Raw genomic sequence first — 24963 nt, 5'->3', positions numbered from 1 at the left:
AGGAATGAAGTTTATATATATATATCTGAGTCCAGATTGCAAGTTTCTTTCAGCTTAATATAAAAGCGTTCGTGTATAAATTACTGTCAGTCACCAGCTTTCTGATAGACTTGTCTTTTCATTCCTACTAAGTGATAATGGTTGAGGAGCCTTAAAATAAACAGTCTAACGAACCTCTCTGGCGGACGGATATGTTGTTTTTGTGTGCTGGAGACATGAGGGAGACGAACAGTCGGCAGCGAGGCTGAGCAGTTCTGCTTTGAACTGCAGCGAGGAAACGCAGCGCTCCAGATGGTTTTGCTCCTGAGAACCATTTGGAGAATCTACAAGGTGAGCAGCTTCAGGTTAATGGTGAATAATTGATTATTCATCGGATGCTAAAGCTAAAGCCAAGCCTTAATGAGAGCCTTAATCAACTTCCCAGTTTACACCCGAATCATCTAGTTTCAGTGGAAAAACTCAGAGAAAAATGTTGCTTATTCAGCTCCAAATTTATTAATATTATTTAGTTATTTTTGCTTTTTTTCAGAAATAAAACCCCTTATAAATTAATTGATTTCTTTTGAATATTCTTCTGTCCTTTATTATTAGGAACAAACTTCTTGAGTGAGCGATTGTTGCTTAAAATCTGCAAACGATGTTAATAATTTCAGCTTAACTATTATCATACAATGTCGTAAGGAGTACAGAAGATGATAATATTGTATAGTTTTGAAAAAATCTATTTGATTCAGTTTGGAAAGTCCAAAGGGAAATTAAACGTTATTCGAGGTTTCTCAAAGTTGTAGTGGCTGCTGGCTGCGGGTAGAAAGGATGTCCTGTAGCAGTCTGTATCACAGCAAACCTGTAGACGCCTCTGACTAAAGACACTGTGATGTTGAATGAATGTGCAGTACACATGTCAAATGTACAAATATGAAGAAACAATTTTTGCCCTTCTTGTAAATATTGTGAAATTATGTAACATTTCAAGATATTGAATTGTCGTTAATTGGATTTAATAATTAAATCAAGTTGTCAGTGGTGATCTTTGCACCTCTTTCTCCCGTTGCATAACAAAACCACACATTTTAAACTGTGTTTAAAGGCAGTTGCTGTTGTATTAATTTACATCCATTAATCTACTAGTTATTTTTTAACAAGATAAATAATCTCTGTCTACAATATTGTGTGTATTTCTCATTCCGGCCTTACTGTCCAACAATCAAATTCTGCACGTAATTTTGAAAGCCATTCGTTAAGATACCGTTAAATGAAATGTCAGAGCCAATAACGGTTCTGACCTTTCTTGACATTTTCTAAAACCTCGGTGTGTGTAAACACATCACGCCTCTCCGCGTCCAGCTCGGTTTCTGTCAGAATGACGGTGCTGCTCGCAACTTATCCCAACGTTTCTAAAAGCTTTTTAGACAACAGCTGTTTTGTTTTGTTTTTTTAGCATTTTAATTAACCCATAAGGAGGCATTGTCATTAAGCCAAAAGAGCAACAGCTGTGTCGTGAATGTAGCGTAATGCGCAATATGCTATGATACCAAGGAAATTAGAGCAAATGCAGTTGAGTAAAGCCTGGACTTATCTTTTGTTAGCCAGACAATAAAGCAGACCATTAGGCCATTAATGTCCCATTAGGCAGTAAAAGGTTTTATAGATGCATATATGTTAAAAAATAAATAAAGGCAGACTTAATGTGTGTGCTTTCTTCACATCGACTGAACATAAGCTCGTGATGCAGGCGACGCATGCGTCAGGCGGAGGTCAGTAAAGCTTTGTCCACCACTGCTGACGTTACGTTTGGTTATTAGGATCTATTAGGTCTCATTTTCCGATCCATTTCTTTCAGCAGCATAAATCACGGTTGGCAGCTCTGTCTCTTTTAAAGAGACGCGTGGTAAAATATTAGCTATTGTATTGTTCCTCTATTGCACTTAACAGGTGATTTATTATTCCCAATATTCTAAGAAAAAGAAATTGCAACAAAATTGCATCTGCAGTTTCTCTACAGAATAGTAGGTTGACGCAATGCAGGGATTCAGTTGTTTTGATGACATTTTGATTCTTAATTTAACAAAATAAACTATGTCCATTAGAAAATATCCAAAGGTTTTTGGAGAGTTGTCCTCGTCAGGTCACCGATGACCACATAAAGGAACCAAGCAAAACACGAGGCTTCAAGAAGACGTCGTTCTTCCTTTGACTTATTTTCTGCCTATAAGAACTTAGTTTAAAATGAAGGAAGAGAAGAAAAGCTGACACAGTTGAACACTATCTAACACATATGACTTTAACAATCAGTAGATTGAGCAAATATCTGAAGTAGAACCTCGGAGATCCATCACCCTTCAAATGATCTTCCGCATGGCAGATTGTTCAGCTGAAATTCCCTCTGTTGTTACTAAAATCATATTTTCTATCTGTCAACTGTGTTAACTTTGATATTTTACGAGGGAAAAGTTTTGACTCTGCGGCTGCCAGCACCAAGTGGTTAATGATCCAGTTTAAAACTCCCCGAGTGTAGAGGCGGCACTCGTTCATCTCTTGAGTTTAGGAGTTGTTTTGTTCTTGAATAATTTATAATTCAGAGTTTAAATTGCTTAACGAAATGGAGTTCTCCACTTTACTGTACATTAAGCTCAAGTCTAAACTTTTAAAGCATGGCTTATGGTTGTTTCAGCTGCACGACGATGCGTCCTTGAGAGAAATTGAAGAGAGTAATGAACCTTTTGAATCTTTTGTGACATAAGTTGGGTCTGAATAGAGAAATGGCAGACATGTTTATCATTTGTGTTCCCTCCGGGGCAATCCTGTCATCACATCCAGACACACAAACTGCAGTTTATCAATCATTTGGCCAATGATTGAGAAATAAATCATCGACCAAATTTACAGTAACGTTGACACGTATTTGCCTTCTTTGCTGACTTACTTTTATGCCTGTGCATTTTTGTCACAGTTAAAGGGGCTCACGTCTTTTCAAATAATTTACAATTAAACTGTGACGAATGAATTTGAAATTTAAGTTTTCACCTCATGTTTGCTGGATGGACATTTTAATGACCGCCAAGATTTTTGAGAGACAAAGGATTTATTTTTTTACCAAAGGTGTGTGCCACATTACACCCGGCATAAAATCAACACAGCATTTCAATGAATTGATATCACGTTTAAACATCCTCCAATGTTTCTAAACCAAAGGCAGAAGAACTCTGCAGCTGCAGCCATGCACTCAATGCAGGGCAAGCCTCGCCCTGAAGATCTTATTTTAAAACACTTGCTACTATTATTTTATGTGCTAAAGATGGATTGTATGTTGAAAATGTTTTCTTTTTCAGTGTCTGCTCCTATGATTACTCAACGCCAATACAACCCTGTGTGAACGCACAGTGCGCAATTACCCTCCATTCTCTGCTTTTTAGAAGAGAAACAGGAGCTGATACAAAAAAAGGAGACGGGAGATTTTTTTTTTTTTTTTTTTTTTTTGGAGTCTGGCCACTGACAAAACCACCTACAGTCGGTAAATAAGATGTGACTGGATTTGGATCTGCACACAGGACGTCCGTCAGTAGTAATCAGATCTGTCTCAGATGACTCATGATTATTAAACTAATTCTATCCTTTTTTTTTTTGCATCAAGGAAGTCTAATCTTTTGTACCTAATAAAGAAAATGTAATTTCCTAAGGTATTATTTGAACAGCTTTGTATAATGAGAGATGTGCTCTGTGAACCAGACCAAACTGAGCCCCGCTGCAGCTCATGCTGCTGAAACCTGTCGGCAAACAAACATCGCTCACATTGGCAAAATGCAACAACGTACACGTACCTAATGCTACCTTTTAGTTTTAAAAATCTAAAACTTTGCGATACAAAATATGTCAAAGTCTAACTTGGAGGTCAATAATCACATTCTTATTCATTTTACTTTATTTTCCTGTTATTTTATGGTATTTGCGATTTTTCAGGTGACCTTTTGACCTTGATCTCAAACTTAACAGGAAGAAAATCCTCCCTGGCAGCCATGTTTTCTCTCTTTCGTTGCTTAATGTCACTTTTAGTCATCTTCTTGTTGTTGTTGTTTGTTTTGATTGTCCTTTGACATTTCCTGCCACGGTGAACAACATGAAGAAGCTGGATGCGTAAGCGCTTGGTGATGGTCTTTTTGCTCCACTAAAATAATTCTTAAGGATGGTGTCCTAAATGCATGATTGACTTTATTAAATCAGAGGGTGGACATGATTTTATTTTTGAAGAATAAATCAATGACACAAATGTTGAATGTGGTTATGTGGTTTGTAGCAGAAGGTTGCTTTTGTTTGTGTGTGAAAAACAAAGGAGCAGTCGGAGGTTTCTGTACGTCAGTCAAAGCAGGAGTTTCATGGATAAAGTTTCTATTTTCATTCCCTAATGCAGAGTTTAAAGTATTTTGTCATCAAAGGGAGTATAATCTCCCCTCCGTTAGCTGATTTTTGCCCATCAGAAGGTCCCTGTGGATCATTTTTTGCTTCAATAGCAGCACAACATTCTACCAGCACCTCCAAACACAACGTTAAGAAGTCAAAAAACAGTTTAGTGGAATCTGTTCTGTACTTTCCTGGAGACATAATCTGCGCAGGTGTGTCCCAGAAGGGCTGCAGATCTTTTCTGTGGGTGGCGTTGCATCATTAACCAGAGGAGGCGGCAACGGAGAGCGGAGCTTTTTCTGCAGCAGCTGTCCAGCAAGCCTAAGCTGAATATATTCAGCTCGCAAAGAAAACAGCTGCAGCATCCGAACCTTCCGAATACGGAGAAAATGTGCAGAGCATTTAAAGAATAAGCTGCATTTTCCCTACAACTTTGTAATACGGCAACACCGCTGGATGATGTGTGGCTGCAGGCAGTATGGAGGATTAACAAACAGCTCATGTCTTTGTTGTTGTTGGACTTGAAGTTTGATTTAAAGTTGATGTGAGACGTTATGAGGACTTGTGGTGCATCACCTCAGCGTTCAGCTGCAGACCCTGCAGCCGTATGATGCCAGTGTGGAGATATAAGCATTAATTAATAAAATAAAAATCTACGAATTAGATCGTTTATACACCCACGGCACAGGTTGGAAATACGAGCGTGCAAAAATAAATGTCTGTAATATTTATTTCTTATGTTTGTTTATTAAATGCATGTTTCAAGAAAAGTGAAATCATTCAAATGTGAGGTTAATGTGCGAAGATATGCAATTCAGATGCATATGTGTTTATTTTTATAAAAGATCTTTGATTGTGGATAATTATTTCAGTATTTGTTGAATTGTTTCACATTTCTGTGTTGCCGCATGACTCAAGTTTAATATTTAATCATCCTGTTTTCATGCCAGCCATTCAGTTATTAGGATGTTTTTCATTCACCTATAGAACCAGGTGAAATTAATTAATCAAATTAATTGGACCAGCATAAGTAATATGAAACACCTCACTAAACAAAGGCATAACTGATTATGACATACAGATTCCTGTTTAGATGTTTTTACACTGTTCTAATTAAATTGTATTAAAATTTTCATAAAATTGACATTTTTCTAACAGATCACATATCAATTTTTGATGGACTTTCTTCGGATTAGCTGAATCAGGATCAGCTAATCCTGATTGGATTTCTTTTCCTTTTTCTTTTTTAAGATATTCTGCTTCCAGGTTATCTGGGGACAACTGAGCGAGTCACCACCTGACAAAAAATCCACTTCCTTTTTTTTTTTTTTTTCCTGTAAAAAATTGCTGCCAATATCCATCTACGCGAGACCTTATGTTACAAGTGAGTCACTGAAGTAAACAGAAACAACCGGGAGATTAGGGTAATTTGTCCTCGGCTGTTCGTCTCCTCTCAGGCTGACTTTTATCCACTCCCACCCACTGACATTTTCCTTAACATGTTTTATGGATTGAAAATAAACTATGTTGCAAATTGGATTTGTTGTTGTTGTTGTTTTGCGGTAGGAAGACATTTTGAATTAGTTCTCAGGACGTTCCTGGTGAGGCGTCTGTGTCCTCGGGTGAAAAGTTGCATATCCTCACATTTAGAGCTACATTGCAGCATTTCAGCCAAAGGCTCCAGTAACCCTGACTCCGTGGTAAACTGTGGAGTGCGCCATTGGCCTCCTGAATCGCCGGTGGCGGTGTGTTCCTTTTTTATTTGTCACAGCTCGCCTCTCCTCCCCACTCACGACGATTTCTGAAATCCTTCTCCGCGCTTGCAACTGTTCTCCGGGAAATGACACCAGTCAGCTGGCTCGCTTAAGTAAACCTCGACGTTCATGAAGTAGTTTGCATTGAGCAGTCGTGGTTGAATTTGGGCGTGGAGGGGCAGAACATGAGGCACAGCCTTGTACGCAAAAATTGCGGTGATGCTGAAAATTTTACAGGAAAATTGCTTTCTGGTGCGTGTACGCATGGTTTTATATCACTGTATGTTTGAGGGGATATATATATATATATATATATATATATATATATATATATATATATATATATATATATATATATATATATATAATACCATTTCCAGCTTTTGATTAATGTACACTGTTAGTATAGATCCTGCGAAATGTTATATAAATGAATCTAAAGCAAAAAAAACCTGGTTGTTTGTTACTAATGTAAAAATACGACCTTTCCTTAATGCACCCATCTTTCTCTCTCTGCCCATTTCCAGTGTGATAGCTGTCAATAAGGGTTCTGGTGCCATTTTTTTTTTTTAATTGACATACTTTCCACTAAGTGCATCAATAATTACTCATCTAAATGAGCGCAGACGGCAAGAGCTATTTTGGGAGCAGGTTTTCCAAAGTGCATAGACGTTTATTTAACACCAGCAGTTTGCACGGTGGACTTGACTTTCTTCTCCGTTTAACTAGTTTTAACTGGTTCCCACGTCTTCATTTCATAAACACTTGTATTTCGATTCTTATTAAATAAATATACTCATATTTTGTATTTATCATAAGCAGCCCTGTCTGAGCATGTGTCCATTTTAGTGGAGATCCAGGCTGAAGATTATTTACTATTATTTGTTCTCAGTTAAAGGAACATTAAAAACGACTAATGGGTGAATTTCTATTACAACCAATAACAAACTGATTAATGTTGATATGCTATATGTGGAATGGCTTTTGTCACGTTTTATTGCTAACAGAGAGACTTTGAGGTTCTGTTGTATTATATGATTTGTTATGGTAATCAGGTTTTCACCTTTTTAGCTTAGCTTTATTTTCATATTACTCATATTCCTAAAGGAGTTTATTCAACAATCTGTTTTACTGTGTCAGGCTCAGCTGCAGTCTTCGGCTCACATTCAAGTTTTTTTTTTTTTCATTGTTTTTGATCCAGTTCAGGATTTTTTTATTTTTTTTTTTTACTATTTTTAGTTTTTTTCCTATTCACTTAGCGGGTCTTGGCAAGTAAACCCTGATGTTTGCACTTTTCCAGGGACTCTGTGCTGATCTCTGCATCTGTAGCTGCTCTAAATAAGGAAAAGTTTCCCAACAACAAGGCCACCGTCAGCCTGACAAGTTTTTTGTGCTCAAGGACCAACTCTCATGCACCCACAAGGTACCAGAAATAGTTATTGCAAGTTGCAAGTTTGGGAGGTTTTTAAGCGAACAGGCTCAGACTTCCAGTCATGGATTTAAACCTGGATTCAGGCAACAGAGTTGGATTTTTTTCTTAGATCCAACTCATTTTTCTGAGTGTTACATATGTGGAAAATAATATAAATAGACATTGCCTTTCAAAGGTGACAGTAAACCTTGAAGTTTTTTTTTTTTTGTTTTTTTTTTTACATCCTGTCCTGTAAAGGTTTTATTTGATAAAGCTCATTTTTCTTCCGAATGTAAAGCTCTCTAAAATAATTTGTTTGACCTGAACAATCCCTGAAAAGAAGCTTTCTATAACATCTTATTTAAGCCTAAGGGACTCAGTTTTGTAAGTAAAAGCTAAATCAAACTTTGATCAAGCTTTAAATAAAATACAAGAGCAAATAATAAAATCCAGTCCCTGCATATTTTACTGATTGGGGATTTGTTTGTTTGTTTTTTTTTTGCCCTCCCAGATAAATATCCTTAAATTAAAGGTCATATTTATGAGGACTGAAAGATGAATTCATTTTAAAACCATTTCATTTTAAAAACATAAACATTGACGGTCTTTTCTGGGCAAAACGTTTTTGTTTTTTTTTTAACTTTCCTTCGTCACAATTATTGGTTTGCTTCCTCGTCATGTGCGTACAGTTATTGAAATAGATGATTTCTTCTGTTTTTCTTTACTTTTCGTCCCCCTTCAAACAGATGGTTCAGACATTAGCCACCTGCTGTCTGCCGTCTCCCGCAGCTCTGGAGCCGCAGGTTCACAAATGAAAACATTTCAATCTTTTGTGTTGATGATGATGATTATTATTTGATGCTGCTGTTGATGCGCACATAGACATTTAAATATTTACCCTGATTAAAAGAGTGCTCACTTAAAGGCTAAACTTTTGACACTCAGAGATTTATAGATGTCTGTTGTCAAGTTGAAATGCTGTCTGTTAAAGTCCTTTTCTGTCGCAGGCGTGTTATTAATCACCGGATTGCAGCAGGAAAGTGTGGGCTTTTGTCTGTGTTTTTATTGTGCTCAAGGGAAGATGAGCATCAGATGGTAAAACAAACTTTACTCCTACAACACAAAGCGCTAATTACAAGGACAGATTGAGCTCCGAAATAGTGAAAATGATTCAAGTTTTTGAATGGAAACAGACAATGAATTTCTTTGAATCTTTTGCTGGATGTTCCTAACTTATTTTTGTTTCTTATGTCTTGTTTTAAAAACAATATTGTATTTTTTTAATACAGTTTTTTTTTCACATGAATCATGTTCAATAGAGGGAATTGGATGAAGATTTGAATGAACAAGATGAAGAACATTTCATACATCTTAAAAAGTGTCATTTGTGGCTCGGCGGTTTTTGGTTTCTGGTGTTTGTTGCTTTTATTTATGCTTACAGAAAACAGCGAAAGTCTGAAATCTATTACAGTGACAAAAATAGACATTTCCCCCTTGTGGAAGTCCAACTGTGCCAGTATTGATTTAATGCAGAAGGAGAAAAAAATATATATATTAATAGATCTTCTGCACTGCCACAGAAATGTTACGATTTAAGTTTTACCATGTTGGAGGTACGTAGCTGTGAAAGAGAGCAGCTTAATTAGTCTGAGTCAAACTGACAGATGGCAATAACCTCCAAGTTAAAAACTGATGCCATGCTTTGCTGCAGAATGCCTTGTTGAAATGTAGACTGAGTCATTGCATAGAGATTATGCGTGCTGCTTGGAGGGTTTTTAAGAAGCAAATTTGTCTTCATGTTTTGTTTCAGAAGCAGAAGCATTTGCACAAAAAAAAAAGGTTTTAAAAGGTTTCACACCTCCAAATTGCTTTTTACATCTGACCAAGACTTCGGTCACCTTCATAAAGCACTGCAATTGGAGCGAGTCCAGTCTGTCTCTGTGGAAGGCTACAAAACTAACGAAGTATTTAATGTGCAGTTTCCTTTGGGTAAATGTTGTTTTTCAAACAGTGAGATGCCTTCTTCAGTATCGTCTTTTCACTGCCGCTTTCTGGACTATTTATGTCACCCAAAACAAAAAGGAAATAAATAACACACATCAGCTGTTCTGTTTAGCAACAGTTTAATTTTCTATTTGCTTATTGTTTGATAGTGTAAAGTGAAGTAAAGAAGTGAGGCAGGATCTCTCTGATATGTTGCTGCTGGTCAGGGTGGATTTCCACGCAAAAAAATATTTATATTAATATAGGTCACAGAGGAATGTTCATAAAATTGAGTGCTTTTTTTTTTTTTTACTTTTTTTCTTACAAAGGACGAATGTTTTTCTTTTTACATTTTGTTCATCTTTTGCACACACTGATCTGTTTCGTCACTCCTCTGATTCCAGACCTGAAAAGTTTAAAGTTTCATAATGTGAACTCTCTTCTAGAAGTCCAGACAGTCTGACTTCCAGCTGAATGACCAAATTACATGTTAAATATACTTTTCATCCGTTTGCTTTTGATGTTGCTTTCAGCTGCATCAAGCGCCCAAACCTGGTCCTTCACACCGGTTTGCAGGAATACAGGAAACCTTTAAACCCATTGTCACAGAGCTTTCCTCGTATTTCTGGGTGTCTTTCAACGGTGGTTTCAAAATGCCCAGCATCCCGCAAGCCCTTTCCCAAATATAAGCATTAAAGGCGAGTTGGTTCTCTCTGAGTTCACTTTCTCAAATATTGCAGCTTAATTTTCCCACAAGTAGATCAGTCATGAAAGATAATTGAATTTCACTCTCATCCAACTGTGGCAGATATCCGATCTTTTTTTTCTCTCTCTCCTTTTCTTTCGTCCATCAAAGCAGTTGGCTTCCCACCAAAAGTTACAAAGCAAATAAATGTTGCCAAATGGTGTTCAATATTTAACTCGGTCCAACCACACGAGAGGCATCCAGTTCACAAAATCTGCACAAATGAAATCCAACAAATCCATCCAAACGTGGAAATCAAGTAAAAACATGCTGATATAAAATCTGGGAAAAGCAACATGCATCAGTTGATTGTCTCACTTGTTGAGCTACTTTAACAGAGCAATGTTTTGCATATTTCTACTGGTATTTTTACTTTTGTTTTTTTTTTAAGTTTTTGATGCTGGATGTCCTTCTTGTCGTCATCCTGATCTTGAGTGTCCTCCACAGATTCCTGTCCTAACTCTGTCTGGCTGACTCAGTGGGGCTCATGTTACTTTCAGTCAGGGGGATTGTTCTTTTAGACTTAGCTGAGTTATAGCAAGGGTTTGCTCATTTGCACAAAGATTATTTCACATTACAGCCACATTAATTTGCATTCATTAAAAAACAAAAAAAACTAACCTGGGCAGAAAATTAGCTCAGCATTTCTCAGTTACTTTAATAAGATAAACATAATGCTGGTGTCGTTTTGAAAATTGAGCTAATTCTGGGTTTTGGACTAAGCCCCATGTGTCTCAGGATCCTGGAAAATCCCCCTGACCAGCTCGGTTTTTCTGCTGGTAACCTGCCCCAGAAACCATGCAGCCTCTGCTCTCGGTGACCTCTGACGTTTTCATGAGCGTGTGTGTCTCTCTGTCATCCACACAGGAGCAGTTTGCCTTCGCGACCGTCTGGCATCTCGCATCTGTCACACTCTGCGGTCGCTCAGCCGCTGCCACCAGCCAAGCATGCAGGCAAGCTGCTGCAAGACGTGCAGTCAGGACCCCGGCGTCAGCGGCGTGCCTCTCCACTAAGGTCCCGCTCTCCCGGCGTCTCTTCAACCACAGGGTAATAAACCACAGGCCTCTACAGGGAGCCAACCACCGGGACTTCTGCTAACGATTAACAATCAAGTCACTGACACACGACAGAGTTCACCTGGAGCTGATGCGAAGGACAGAATTGCGACAAACCAAAAGCTGAAATATTTGTTTGTACTTTGTGCGTCCCGCGTTTTGACGACGTCTGTTTAGCAGGTTGGAGTGTTTTACAGAAGACGAGATGCTTTCGTTCGACCCAGTTACAATGCATTAACACACTTAGACAAACCACTAATCTTTTCTGTTGTAGTGCGTGTTTTTTTATTTTGATGACTGCAGCAGAGTCTTAAAACATGCAGCTCAGTGGCTTTTAATATGTGCTACATGTGTCGGGAAGCAAAACATATGGTGCATAGCTGATCATGTGTCATTTCATTGAGTCCTGTGCTTTTAGCATTTCTGTTATGCACTAATCTTCTTTTGCATTATGGGTCTCAAACTGTACCTGCTCGAAAAAGGGAGCCTTTCAACATCATGTGTCAGGTCAAAAATCTGAGGGCTTCCTGAAGCTTTCCAAAGATTGCTACCCATTTGTGAGAAACGTTTTCAAATGTTTTGCTGTATGATTTAAAGTGCGGACACAAGGCACCTGAGGGAAACTGTGTTATTACCTGCATGAAGCATCTCCTGCCAGGTTAAGCTTAAGTGTAAAGCCTGGTTCACACGGCAACAAGTTAAAATTCACGACTCTCAGTTTTCAAAACCTGAGAGTCCCCAAGGACATTGAAAAATCACAGCTGTATCAGGTTTGGTTAAACAGCGTCTGGCCTTCAGCCACACGGCAAAGACGAGGAAATTTTACTCATGAAATCTCTCAAAACCTCTCGAGAGTTCAGCGTAAACAAACATGGCTGACGAGGAATAATTAACGGTGTTTTGTGGACATGTTCATAAAAACATGACAGACATCCATGGCAATTTCTATGGACGTCTGGTGGCAGATGTCTGGTTTTCTGTATTTTGAATTATCCTCCATCTTGGATTGCCTTATTAGTCCAAGATGGAGGATTATTAACAAGGCAGTGATAAATCAGAGGATTATCTTTAGAACCATCATAATATTTGGAATATCCTTAAGATTGGCGAGTCGGATCAAAAATTGGCGTAATTATCTTGACATGTGAACCCCTGAATTCACAATGTGTTCATGTGTCAGACTGAAGTTTTTAATTAGATCAACAAATTCTTTCTAGACGTGAAATGAATTACAGTCAAAGTTCAACGCTCAAAAGGCTTCCACCTCCAGAACCGTTGGCAGAAACCAGGGATTTTTTCTGCTTTCTAAGGCTGCGTTTGAGAAAGTCTACAAGCTTTTTCAGGTTAGCAGCGACTATAATTCAGTTTTACAGTTAAACACAGCGAAATGGTCACGAGGTTTATGTCCAGAAAACCAGGTTTTAATTGCGACTGCACCCGACAGAACAAAACCTACCGAGATTCCTTTATTGAAAGTTGTAACTAGAGCCGATTTTAAAAGTTTGTAGTAAGTTTGTAGCTACAAAGCACAGCTGTTGTGTCAGAATCATTGGTTATAGGTTTTATTGGCTAAAATCACGTTTTTTACTTTTACAACTTTTACAACTTACGTTCCTCAATCATTGAGCGAGAGTTTGCTAGAAACGCTGGCGATGCGAGTCGGTGCTTCTTATCTTATCTTCTTATCTTCAGCAGACCTGGTTTGGAGCCGACAGTGGGAAAAAAATCACCCGATGTTTATAGTCTGGATAAAAAACAAATATTCTGGGCTTATCGTCGTCATATGTTGATTAACCAGTTGATATCCACTAATGAAGAGGTTTTTTTTAATTTTTTTACCACAGTTAAAGACACTTGTATTTCCATGTTTGCTCTCATTCAGAAGCAAACATTTTAAGCTCTCAGTAAAATGGCTGTAACTCATTTTATCTTTACGTTTCTGCCTTCGAACGACCCGGCGTCACCAGAACATGACAGAACCTCCAAACGGCTTCGTGTGAAAATCTGACGCCTTTGGAAAGCTTCAACAGAGGCTGAGCAGTTTGCCCTGACACATTGAGTTTTATGTGGCTTGTTAATTAACAGAACCTCCACCAAAGCATCAGCGAGGACCATTGAAAATATAATTTCCTGGCTGCATTCAAAGGACAAATATAGCCGTTGGGGCTGATAAGTGAAGCTGCAGTGGAAGTTTTTCAGACCTTTATTCTCCGCCTGTTGGCTAAAGTCATACTGAACAGAAGCTGAAAGCGACCTCAGTCCTCGTTTATTTAGTATCTCAGGAGCATTCAACTAAGAGTTCAGCTGGATCACTATTTGTATGCTGTTGTTTTTGTCTATTCATTATCAGAGCTGCCTTAAAAGTAAATTCTCCTTTTTGATCTAAATGAATTTTTAACTCCCGTAGTTGGCTCAAGGCTCAGGATCAATTCAGGCAATTTTCAAGTTGGATCAACTCTGACAGACACACTGGTCTTCAGGATTTATATTGGCATACTGTGTTTGAAGCTTTTCAAAAAGCAAATATAAACATTTTCAGACCTTTAAGAGCACACCTCTGAGCCATCATCCTGAAGAGCTCTTCATCTGGTCACCATTTTGATTTTTTTTTCTTAAGGGTACCATTGATCTTAGCAGGAAAGTGAAACCAGCTCCAAACTATCTGCTTAAAATTTACAAGATTTTATTACACACATTTTTGTCAGAGATTTATTTCAGAAGTACCAGCAGCACGCAGATTCAATGCGGTCAAAAAATCTAGAAAAAAAAAATTACAAACGCCACCAAACGACTGCATTTTGGCACCGAGTAACCAACCAAAATGTGTCCAGTGCTGAAATCTAAAAAACTAAGATCAAGTGCATGTTTTATTCTCTGTTAAAGAGCAGGAATCTGTAGGAAGTGTAGCAATCCCACCATCAACACCATGACAGCAGAATATATAACGTGGTTAAGAGAGGCAGAGTGTATACATCCGTTTTTGATATGCACTTTGTGCCGTCAGTTGGCACAGTCGGCTCAGTAATCTGCATAAATTAGGACAGAACAATAATGGCACAAAGCTGGAACATGAGAGGTTACATTATGAGCTCATCGTTTCCAATCTTTTTTTGTTTTGTTTTATGATCCCAGGCCTCATTGTGAAACTTGGTCTGCTCACCACTTACAGCTGCATGGTCGCAGTTCTTCGCTGAATTCAGGACTGTTTTGCAGCACTGGTGTTTCAAAGACTCTTTGTAACTCATGTTATAGCAGCATTTAAGAGCTGTCACAAACATTTAACTTTTCAAGAAAAAGCAGACATTTTTGATGAGATACGAACCTTCGTTTGCATTGGTAAGACGTGTGAGTTTGTGTGGATAAAGCGTCTGCCTGTGCTACCATCTGCAGAAACTCAGAATGCCACAAAGTAAGAGAGTAACTCGTCTTGAAAAGAGGCTCAGAGTGATGAACTGATTTAGCTTTAAAGTTCCTGTTTTCCAACAGCAGCCTTAGGGGGAAAAAATCTGCTTTAGCTCCAGCTCTAGTCCAAAGCTCCCAGCGTCGGTGCAGATAACCTCTAAAGAAGCCAGAGAAACGCTGGAGCCGGCACTCGGAGGTAATCAGGTAGCTCGCACTCAAAGGAACATCTGCTCTGGCTTCATCTCTGAAGCTCAGTGGTTTTGTCCAGTGTTTGTTTTTTTTATATACGCAGCCTTTGAAGCAGAAGCTAATGCCCACGTTCAAAACGCCCCAATTCTTTATTTTTATATCGCGCTGTGGTTTTTTTCAGAGCCCTTTTCATGCTGCGTGTTCCTGACACTGCTGTCTCTGTTATGTTTTTCTCAGTTTGGTTGAACAGCAGTTGGTTGTAAAGATGTAACAGAGCAGTCTCAGACTAGAGGTGGGCTTTATCAACGCTTCAGCTTGTTAAATGTCTGCAGCAGCTTGTAAAAAAAAAAAAGGCTACATGAAATAGTCTAAGAGGTTATAGTTGTTTCCCTTTGGTTTTACCACACAGGTTTGTGTTTTTTTTTTACTGTCAGAGTAAATGTTTAAGAAAATCGAAGCTACAGGTATATTTGGTGCTAGGAGCTGCACAGGCTCCACTTGTTCTGGTGCCAGTTTCAGGTATTGGCGGGCCCAGTGCCGTCTCAACTTGAGTAGTGAACCATTTGGTGTTTCTAATCCTGGTTAAGCTCTCAGTTTGAAGTAAATGCAGTGTGCTAGAGTACTGCTTGTTTTTAAATGATTGTCAAACGTCTCAACAAAAAAAAAAAAAAAAGACACTACATTTTATCATGTTATGTAAGAGCAGTTAATGGGTAAACGTGTGTATTACTCCATATATGTACACGCTGTGGTTTCCGCTTTAAAAGTGTTTGTTTGATCCCGTCGAAGCTGCAGCGGTACCTTCGAATGTTTCTGCACTTCTTCGTCTTTAACATAGAAAGTTCAAACAACGTCCGAAGGACATCTCTGTACCTCCGCCTTCACGTGGCGCGTGGCTGATGGTTTCTCTAAACGGATGAACGTTTTCCTCTGAAAGGAAAATCATTTTCAGTGAAAGCAGTGCTCCTTTTTTCATGTTCAACAGGCCTTGTAAAATAAACAAACGAAACGTCTCCTTTTATAAAACCGTCCTGTGTTGCGAGTTGTTTTTTTTTTTTCTTTCTGACGCCTCAGGTGAAGCGGTGCCGTGGAGAATACGAATTATGGAGAAAATGTGATTTTAGCCTCTACGTGCTCTTATCAGTCAACTGTACTCAAACCCATGGAGCGTATTTACACCCTGCATAAGAGTTAAATATTTTAATGCTATTTTTTTTTAAAGCAAAGGGGAAAAAAATGCAAACATGTTATCTTCAAGAGAGAATCTCCTCTTTGCCTCCTGTTTTCTCATTGGCAGAGAGAAAGCCTCCTCCTGAAACTTCAGGAGAGTTGGGTTCAGAAAGATGCAGAAGTTTCTGTTAGTGCATCCAGTACCGGTTAGTGCCAAAGGAATAAACTTTGACCTAGATTTTTTTTTCCAAATTATGCAAAAAGTGACTTGGAATTACACGTTCCCCAAGAATGCCTTGGACAAGGCGACGCCGCCTCATCGTGACCCTCAGAAGGTCAAAACCTTTTCCGGTTCCATCCTTGGTGCTGCGACTCACTTTGTTTTAATGTTCCTTTGTTTTCTTTACCAAATCTCTCTCAAGTTACCAATGAGTCCCTTTAAACTTCAGGCAGCAGTGAAATGTTTGATAAACATTTATCCTTTAATCAGTTTAGTTCATTTCAAATTCAGCAGGGCAGAATTAGTGTCAGTCTATTGTTTTAATCATGTTTAAGTTGCGTTTCACGTTATTAACTTGTTATGAAATAAACGGGAGATCATCCATCCTCCTGTTTATCGTCTCCCTCTTATCTGACTCCTGGTGTTGTGGTGTTTTCTAAGTTTTGGGGTGAAATATATTTTAAGAGCTGGTTCATTAATTAGTGCGTCCTCTGCATTTAATTCACAAAGCCGAGTTGCAAATAGTAAAATTTTACTCCGGGCTTTGTTTGTTCCCCTCATTTTGGTTCTTATTAATATAGTTGCTTTTGATTTGTATGAACTTTTTTCTGTGACACCTGTTCCACCCCATCGTCCACCTCGCCATCATCTTCAACCAATTAATATTAAGTACACTTGATTATGTGCAAGTAATCTGATTGATTGAATAAGTTTTAACAAGAATTCACTTGGTCCCCTTTGCTTCATTAGTTGATATAAGGAAACATTTTTCACATGGTGGAGAATTAATTCTTCAGGCATAATTTCAGACACATTTTGAAAACCTGATTATTCATAAATAGCAACGCATCTCAGCATCGATCCACACTTCACTTTTCTGTCTGCTGTCTAGCAACAAAACGTGCGTGTGTGTGGTAAACGTAAGGGCTTATTTTCAACATCTTTCATACTGTGCAACAAAGCTGATTTAAAAAGAAAAGGACAAGAAGCTTAGCTTTTATTTACAAAAGTGTTAACAATATGGAAAAAGCTGACTCCAAAGCTAAAACAATCTCCTAATTAAGAGGTGCTGAATGATTCTTTCCTATAGATTGTGTTCATACTAAGGTAAATGAGAGTTTTAACATTAACAAACCTCTAAAGCGATAGGGCTAGGGTAATGATCTTCTCTTATGAAGCCTCTAAGCAGCACTAAGGCAAGCTGGTGTTTGCAGTTTATCTTGTGTCACAGGGGAAAGGCGACGTTTCTGCTGATGCTGTAAAATATTTTTCTGTTCATTATTTGTTTTCTCTGCAGTTTGTGAGATATTAAAGAGGATTATAGAGGCTCTTAAATGACATTATCACCTACTAAAAACTGCTGGGTTTTAATGTGGAAGCTATATAGATAATGGCTCACCATTTCCCATAGTGGATAACTTCAAAGTGCTCTCTCAACATTTTTGTGCAACTTTCTAATGGTATTTGAAGCAGACACGATGCCATGAGCTGGTCATGACTGGAGTCAAAACAACAAGCAGAAGAATTCAAAGAACCACCTGCAGGGAGATTTATGAAGATCTCTCTCAATAAAACTGAGAGTTGTGTCCTCAGCTGCTGTGAACTCCCTACAAACAACCCAGAACTCCACCGATGAGGAGAAATCTTGCCAAAGCTTTTGAGGTTCCAGGAGAACAAGCGGACAACGTAAGGTAATTTTACTTGTATAGCACATTTTCAGCAACAAGGCAGTTCAAAGTGGACAACATTTTGGTCTACTTGGACCAAGAGTGAGAAAAGTGGACGGCTCACCACCAGAAGAAAATCACTAACAGGAAAGTGCAGAGGTGGGAACATCGTCTGATGTTTGGCTTATGCCAGTGGGAGACTTCATGTAATCAAAGAAAAGATGAGTGGAAGCTATTCCTATTTTCATTTGTATTTATTTCACATAGGTGCATTAGAAATCTATTTATGAAGAAAAACATTAATACCACCAAAAAGTGCATTTATTAGTGAATACTAGCACTAAATACAAGTAACAAGAAGATCAACACGTACAAGAGTAGTTTGACTGATGTAACTCCAAATATCAAACTCTGATTTTGATCAATTTTAAAATAAAAGCAGATCATTTTTTTCTCCAAATCTATACAACTTGAACAGTTTTATTAATCCCTTGTCTGTCTTTTTTCTGATCTGAAACAAATCTGTTGAGTGAATCTACAAATGAGTCTTGATGTATTAATATTGTTTTATTACAGACTTTTTTCTACACAGACTGAGTTTAGCTAAATAAATACAAGTCATGAACATAAATGTGTTGAAAGCATATCAAGAAAAATTTTGTTATTTTCAAATTACAAATTTAATGGTAAGTTTACAAATGTCCAACCCCAGAGGAACATTAAAAGATAGTTTGTTAGAATACAGATTTCAAAACAAAATGTAAGCATGTCAGTTTAGATTAGCACAATAATATTATGATGTATACTACAGCATGCAGTGCTGATTCATGAAGAAAGTACTCAAGTGTTAAGGTAAATAATATCTTTTGATTTGATCAAGGGCCTCCGTCTGAAGCACTGAAGAGTTAGGATTTCCACAAAGTTGAAAAAAAATCAAGATTGTTGTGTCTCCAGTTCAATTTAAACCACTTTCATTTGATGATTGACTTTTTTTATTTACCTGAAATCATCAATAATCGACTGGTGGCAGTGTCACCATCTGAGTAAACGCTTCATAGTTAATGACACCATTTGACTTGACGTTTGCTTCTTTGAAGAGGTCGTCCACTGAAGGAAGAAAAGAGAAAAGAAACAACAGATTTAAATATGATTTTAGACCAAGAAGGCTTTCAAAGCTACGCCAAGTATTTCAGTCATTTAAGGCTTTTTAGGTTTTTGTTTGTTTGTATTTTACGGTTTGTGGTGTTACCAGCAAAGTTGAAGTTTGAATCCATGTTAAAACAGACAGAAAAAAAATAGGAATGTATTTTCTAAAATTCTCAATTATTTCTCTAGTTCTGCTCGTATAGACTTCAAGTCTCATAAAATAATTGCTTTTGCAGAAATTAACCAATAGGGACGCAGCAATGTAGCAATTCTCATGATGTTTTTTTTTTTTTTTAACAAAAATGAACCCACTGCCTTTTACGTGCTCTGTGCCCAAATTTTTTTGAATAAAGCAGCAGGATAAGTATTAGATTTACTGCTGTGTGCCAGACATGAATCTGACTAGTAGCTCACTGTGTTCTGTCCCTTAGAAACTGGGATTAAATTGTACAATTTTAGGTAATTTGTGTAAAGTGTTTAATCTGAATATTACACAAGATGAATGAATGTTATTTTTGCATGTATAATGTTCCAGGAGATAATCTGCACCAGGATGATCAAAAGAGACGAAGGAGTGATTAAGCATGCCACACACACAGACATTAAAAAAAAAAAAGACACACAAGTCTTTCTAATCTGGCTTTTTATAAAGCCTTGCAACCTCTGCAAATATGTCCAGAATCCTTAAATAGCTGCATTATAGCAGTACAGGAACCCGGTTCTGTCTCTGTCGTTTCTTTTTTATTTTTTTTGTCAAAGTCCAAAGCTCTGTTGTCTGCTCTTTTAGTGTAGGGGGCATTAATATTCAGCAGTTCAGAGATCCACTAACTTGATGGTTGTTTTCCCGCTGAGACTGAGTCAGGCTTTTTAACTATGAGCTGCTTAATGTGCATGGCACCCACCCAGTGACACCCACCCAGTGACACCCACCCAGTGACAGTGCTTAGAGTTACATGAAGCCAGCGACTGTTTGAATAAGAGGGCTTTGAAAGGCTCCAAACACCTCTGGAGATTTACCCAGACGTTGCCATCCCCTCTGTGTGTCGTCCCATCAAACCTCGCAGCTTGGGATTCATAGTTGTTGCCATCAGAAACGACACAAGAGATATTCTACTGTGTCTGTAAAAAAGATTTAGGGAAATATTTAAATAACAGCTTGGCGGTTTGGGGAATGCATTACACATTTTTATTTTAAGTACAAGAATAATGTTACTTAGGGTATGAATAGTGGAATAGTTGTTTTGGTTTTTTTTTAATAACTGTTATGGAAAAAAACTGAACTGGCTTCTTTAATTAGTACTAAAGGCAAAGTAACAAAAATAAAGAACCTTTTTGCTTTTAACCAGCTGGATTTGTGGTAATGAAAGCTGACAAAGTGGCATCCTGCAAATGTCCTTTTAATGTGATCTGGAGAGCTGCTCAAAGGACGGGTTTGGCTTTAATGAGCGCAACTCTAAGCTGTTTTATGTTGTGTGAAAATTGCTCAACATTATCTTGTCTAATAGTCAGCAAAGGAACACATAGGCACATTTTACAAGATCCCAGGAATATTTAAACTGGGTGAATCCGATTAGGAATTTATTTAGTGGAACTTTCAATTTCCCTCAACGCACCGATGCTCTGTAATAAAGAAGAAGATGCATGGAATCAGAGCCTGCAGATGTTTAAAGAAGGAAATAAGAAAGACTTGAGAAAGGCTCCTAATAAAATGTAAGGAAGGACCGGTCTTCCAACGAAATGAACTGATGAAAAGGTTTGAATTGAAACCTTTTCATTTAAAAAAAAATGAAATTGTCGTTAATTTTTTTTTAGCAATGACAATAAACACATCCATGTCCATACCAACTAAGGTAGAACGGAATAAAAACATCCTTTACTCTCCTGCAAAGGACAATAAAGGACAATAAATAAATGTCTTTGTATTTCGCCAAATGTGGGGAAATTCAGGTGTAAAAGTTCACACCAAAAACTTCTTAGTGTTAAAGACAATATATAAAAAAACAAAAAATTTACAAAACGTGCTTTTTTTATTTAAGCACCACCGATTTCTCGTACCCTCTGAGGGTCTGCAGAAATATATGGGTGTTGAACATTTCTCAATATAACTGCTACAATAAACTGTTCTTTTTCTAACCTCCTGCAGACGCGACCTGCGCTGCAGCACCAGTTCAAGATTCAACATGATCAAGAACCAATGTGTAAAATCAGCATTTTCAGTTTTAGTTATTTTTCTTGCTGTTATAATATGATAAAAGTACTTTTGTTGGTGCCTTCTGTACAGATGGCATATCCATCAGGAAACGCCAAGATGGCATGATGAGCACAGCCCCTCAAATTGTGATGGAACTGCAGTTAAAAAAAATAATAATTTGTTGATAGAAAAAACTCCTTTTTTAGACACTGAGGTTGTTTGGGCAGATGGGGAAAGAACATTTCCATACTTTAATGGAGGCGAACAGCTTGTGAGTTGTCAGGGAGTCACAGAGCTGAAGTCAAAAGGCAAACTGATTCTGATTGCTTTTATTTTTATATATCATTACAAAACATGATGAAGATACAATAAATGTATCCAGAAATTTGGTGAATTGTCAATTTAGATAAGAGCAGGAGTCTGGACAAAAGTTAATACTTTTACTACTGATATTTTTTTGTCTTATCTAAAGTCATGTAAGAAAATGTAAGAGCACACACCATTTTATCAGTCCTTTGACTCTGGCATCTCTGGCAGGATACAACAGTTTTAAAAAGATCTGCGCTTTTCACTCTTAGCTGAACAAAATGTCCAAAAAATACCAACCACTTAAAACAATATTGTTAAATTACCTTAAACGTAGTCAGTTTTATTGCAACACGCAGCTAGAGTACTACAGTGACATGTGAAATCAGCATGTTATTGTTGCCAATCAAAGGATTTTGGTCAAATTAACTCAATATGAGTCAGTTTGCTAGAACAATTTACCTTCTTTGTTTGTGAGTTTCTCTCCTAAGGTGGTCAGCTTGGCCCGCAGCTCGGCTGCCTGGATCTGTCCTTTCTTCTGCTTGTCCGTCATCCTAAAGGCCTCCAGGATTTCATTCTTTGGGTCTTCCTGCTGCATCTGCCTGTGCATCATGATCAGGAAGGTAGAGAAGTCTACCTCGCCTGTCTTTCCTAAACAGACATTATGTTCATTCACCACATGCAGTCAAAACATGAGTGTTACAAAGCGACGTGCGTGTGTGTGTCTGTACATTCTTCTTATTTCGGCATATTTTTAAACCCCCTGTAACTCCTAGGAGCCAAACGTTCTTGCATCTGTTTCATGTGCTTTTGATCAATATCTCAGGATTTGCACAGGTCTTTTTAAATGTGTCAATAGAATGAGAAAAATGAACCAAGACACTCCGAAGGCTCCGCCTTAAAAGCACCTTCTGAAAGAGAAGCACATTACCTGAAAGCTATATAGTTACGGATAAAAAAAAAAGAAAAAAAAGAAAGAATCAAAGCAGAGCCTGAGAAATGTCAAGCTTCCAGCTAGTCTCTCATTGTTGGTTATAAAATCCTGTTTTCTGATTGTCAAATTGGGGTATCTGTTATTTTTCACAGATTCAGCAAAATCTTTAGGCTCCGGCTGCTGGAAGCCTTAAGGCCTAATTTCAGTAACTTACTGAAATAGTCTGGTTCAGGACTTAAAATTACATGGAAAAAAACAACTAATGAAACCCTGGAGAACCGATAACGACAACATTTGTATATTCTGAGAAAGTGTGAGTAATAGGAAGCAAAAAGTGAATAAGAACGATCGAATCACGTTTAAGAGAAGGTTAGTTTTTCACGTCCAACCAAAGCGACTGTCCTGAGTGGAGAACCTGAAGGGTTAACAGTTAAACATTACATTTCAATCTTTATTCTCAGTGTACGTACCGATTTTGTGGACAAGAAGATGCCTTTCTATTTCACCAGGCGTGGGGCTTGTTCCCAGGCAGCGCATAACTGTTATCAGGTCTTTTGACTCGATTTTACTCTTCTGCTTTTTGTCGTACAAGGCGAAGCATTCTTTGAACTCTGCAAAGAGAAAACGGTACAAATGTTACTACGTGTTCCTAAATAAAGCAAAGAAGCTGGTCGAGACCGATTTGAGTAAAGATGTTTAGCTGATTTTTTAATTTGATCCTTAAGTATCAAGAAACGGTTAAATGATTGTATAAGGAAGTGCGAAGGAAAACAAAACACAAACAGCTCTTACCGCTAATTTGAGCTGGTGTGAAGAATTTAGCCTGCAGAGCAACAAGAGCTTCGTGTTAGTTGTCATGTAAACGAGACTGATTCATATTCAAATATACAAGAAGCCTTTAGGGAGATTCTTTCTTTCTCTTACCATTTCTAAAGCTGCTGCGCTTCCTTCCTGGAAGAAGAGTGTGCTCTGTTACCAGCGTCACCTGTGCCTCCACCTGTCTAAAGTCCAGCTGCAATGGACTGTAGTGCAATTTAATACGCGTTGCTGTGGAAACGCCGATACCAGATCCAACATGCCGCACTGGTCCCTTCCTTACCACTCCCACATAAAGAAAAAGTCAGCAGTAGCACAGAATCACCAAATACTTCAACATGAAAGGATGACTATGTGGGGAAAACAAAGGCTTATATGCTTAAGGCCCATTCAAATCAAGGTAAATTACTCATAGCCCCGGATGAGAAGCTGAAGGCTTGTTTGTCTCCAACTATTATCCCAGCGGTTTGTGCACCCTGCTGCTTGCTATAGGCTCCAAACCCCTGCAGCCGTGCAGCAGGTGGAATGGAGAGAAACTAGGCCAACAGAGTGGGATTAGTGACAGAATGCACTGATGAGAAACACTTCCCGTCTCCTAGCCGAAGCTTAAAATATGCCAAAATTGCAAAATGAAGGGGAAAGGGGGCTTTGTTTAAAGCCAAAAGCAAAAAAAATAATGCCTCATTTTCTTTTATTGTTGTTTAGCTATAATATTAGCTTGCTGCAAAAAACAATGTCTCACCAAATATTTTTTAGGGCAAATATCTTAGTATTCCTGAAATAAGACAAAACCAACTTACCAGTATCTTTTCAGAAAGACATAGAAGCTTTTTTTAAAGTCACTAAATGTTTAATATTGATGGAAAAAGAACTTGCTCCATTGGCAGATTATTTCACTTACAAGACATTTTTCCCACGTTTTAAATGAAAATATCTGCCGATGGAACAAGTACTTTTTCCATCAACATTAAGGACTTATTGACTTTTAAAAATGCTTCTATATCTTGCTGAAAAGTTACTTTCAAGTTAGGTCTGTCTCATTTCAAGAATACCGAGATATGTCGCATTCTGCAGTGCATCATCTCTGAGAAACATCCAGATGCTGAATGTTACCAAATCCCTTCCGCCGACATCTGGTGCATCGAGTGCAAACAGAGCAGTGGAGGATATGAGAGCGCCACGTTAACGTACGCAGCTTCCCAGTCAAACGCCAAGCACGGCGACTCCCCTCTGTGTTAACGCATTGTAAATGTTTGACCTAAAACAGATGGTGTGGAGGAAAGAGTCTCTTTTGACTCTTATTTTTAGGTTTTGCAGCAAAAACAATACAAAGCATGCATATTATTTTCCTTAAATGTGTCAGGAATCACTTTTGTTTCCACATTTGTAAGCCACAGAGAAGCAACCGTGTTTCCTCTGAGACGCTGAAAGATTTATATCGACGGGTTTAGTAAGAGAATAATAGGATCCTTTGAGGTGAGACTTTGTTTGTCTCACACTCTGGTTAATGCGACTGTTTTTCTGCAACATTTCAACATGTCCAAGATTTAGCATCTGAATACATTTGCTTGAAAATATG

General features: G+C 38.1%; 2 protein-coding genes across 2 annotated transcripts in view; one reads left to right on the top strand and one right to left on the bottom strand.

Moving 5' to 3' along the window:
* The window catches only part of adamts7 (ADAM metallopeptidase with thrombospondin type 1 motif 7), a 142092-nt gene extending 126132 nt beyond the window's left edge, over positions 1-15960 (top strand). The window contains exon 24 of the mRNA XM_088004166.1: positions 11156-15960. Within this exon, the coding sequence (XP_087860292.1) occupies positions 11156-11301 (146 nt within the window). The 3' untranslated portion in view covers positions 11302-15960. The remainder of the gene's footprint in view (positions 1-11155) is intronic.
* Positions 15961-18226: 2266 nt separating this feature from the next.
* calml4a (calmodulin-like 4a) lies at positions 18227-24959 on the bottom strand. The gene is made up of 5 exons (XM_014992568.2): positions 23493-24959; positions 23361-23391; positions 23039-23179; positions 22097-22285; positions 18227-19098 (listed from the first exon to the last, which is right to left on the bottom strand). The coding sequence occupies exons 1-5, from the start codon at positions 23493-23495 to the stop codon at positions 19001-19003; spliced, it is 462 nt and encodes a 153-aa protein (XP_014848054.1). The 5' UTR covers positions 23496-24959; the 3' UTR covers positions 18227-19000.
* Between the last annotated feature and the right edge of the window lie 4 nt (positions 24960-24963).

Source organism: Poecilia mexicana, unplaced genomic scaffold (assembly GCF_051168715.1).
Source record: "Poecilia mexicana isolate PSO_F unplaced genomic scaffold, ASM5116871v1 scaffold_3, whole genome shotgun sequence".
NCBI classification, from domain to species: Eukaryota; Metazoa; Chordata; class Actinopteri; order Cyprinodontiformes; family Poeciliidae; genus Poecilia; species Poecilia mexicana.
This window is presented reverse-complemented; position numbering and strand designations above follow the sequence as displayed.

Excerpts from the sequence above, each read along its gene's own strand:
- calml4a (XM_014992568.2), bottom strand. Across the intron at positions 23,180-23,360 it reads CACACCAGCTCAAATTAGCG|AGTTCAAAGAATGCTTCGCC; the intron begins GTAAGAGCTGTT and ends TTCTCTTTGCAG. Across the intron at positions 19,099-22,096 it reads GAAACTCACAAACAAAGAAG|TGGACGACCTCTTCAAAGAA; the intron begins GTAAATTGTTCT and ends TTCTTCCTTCAG.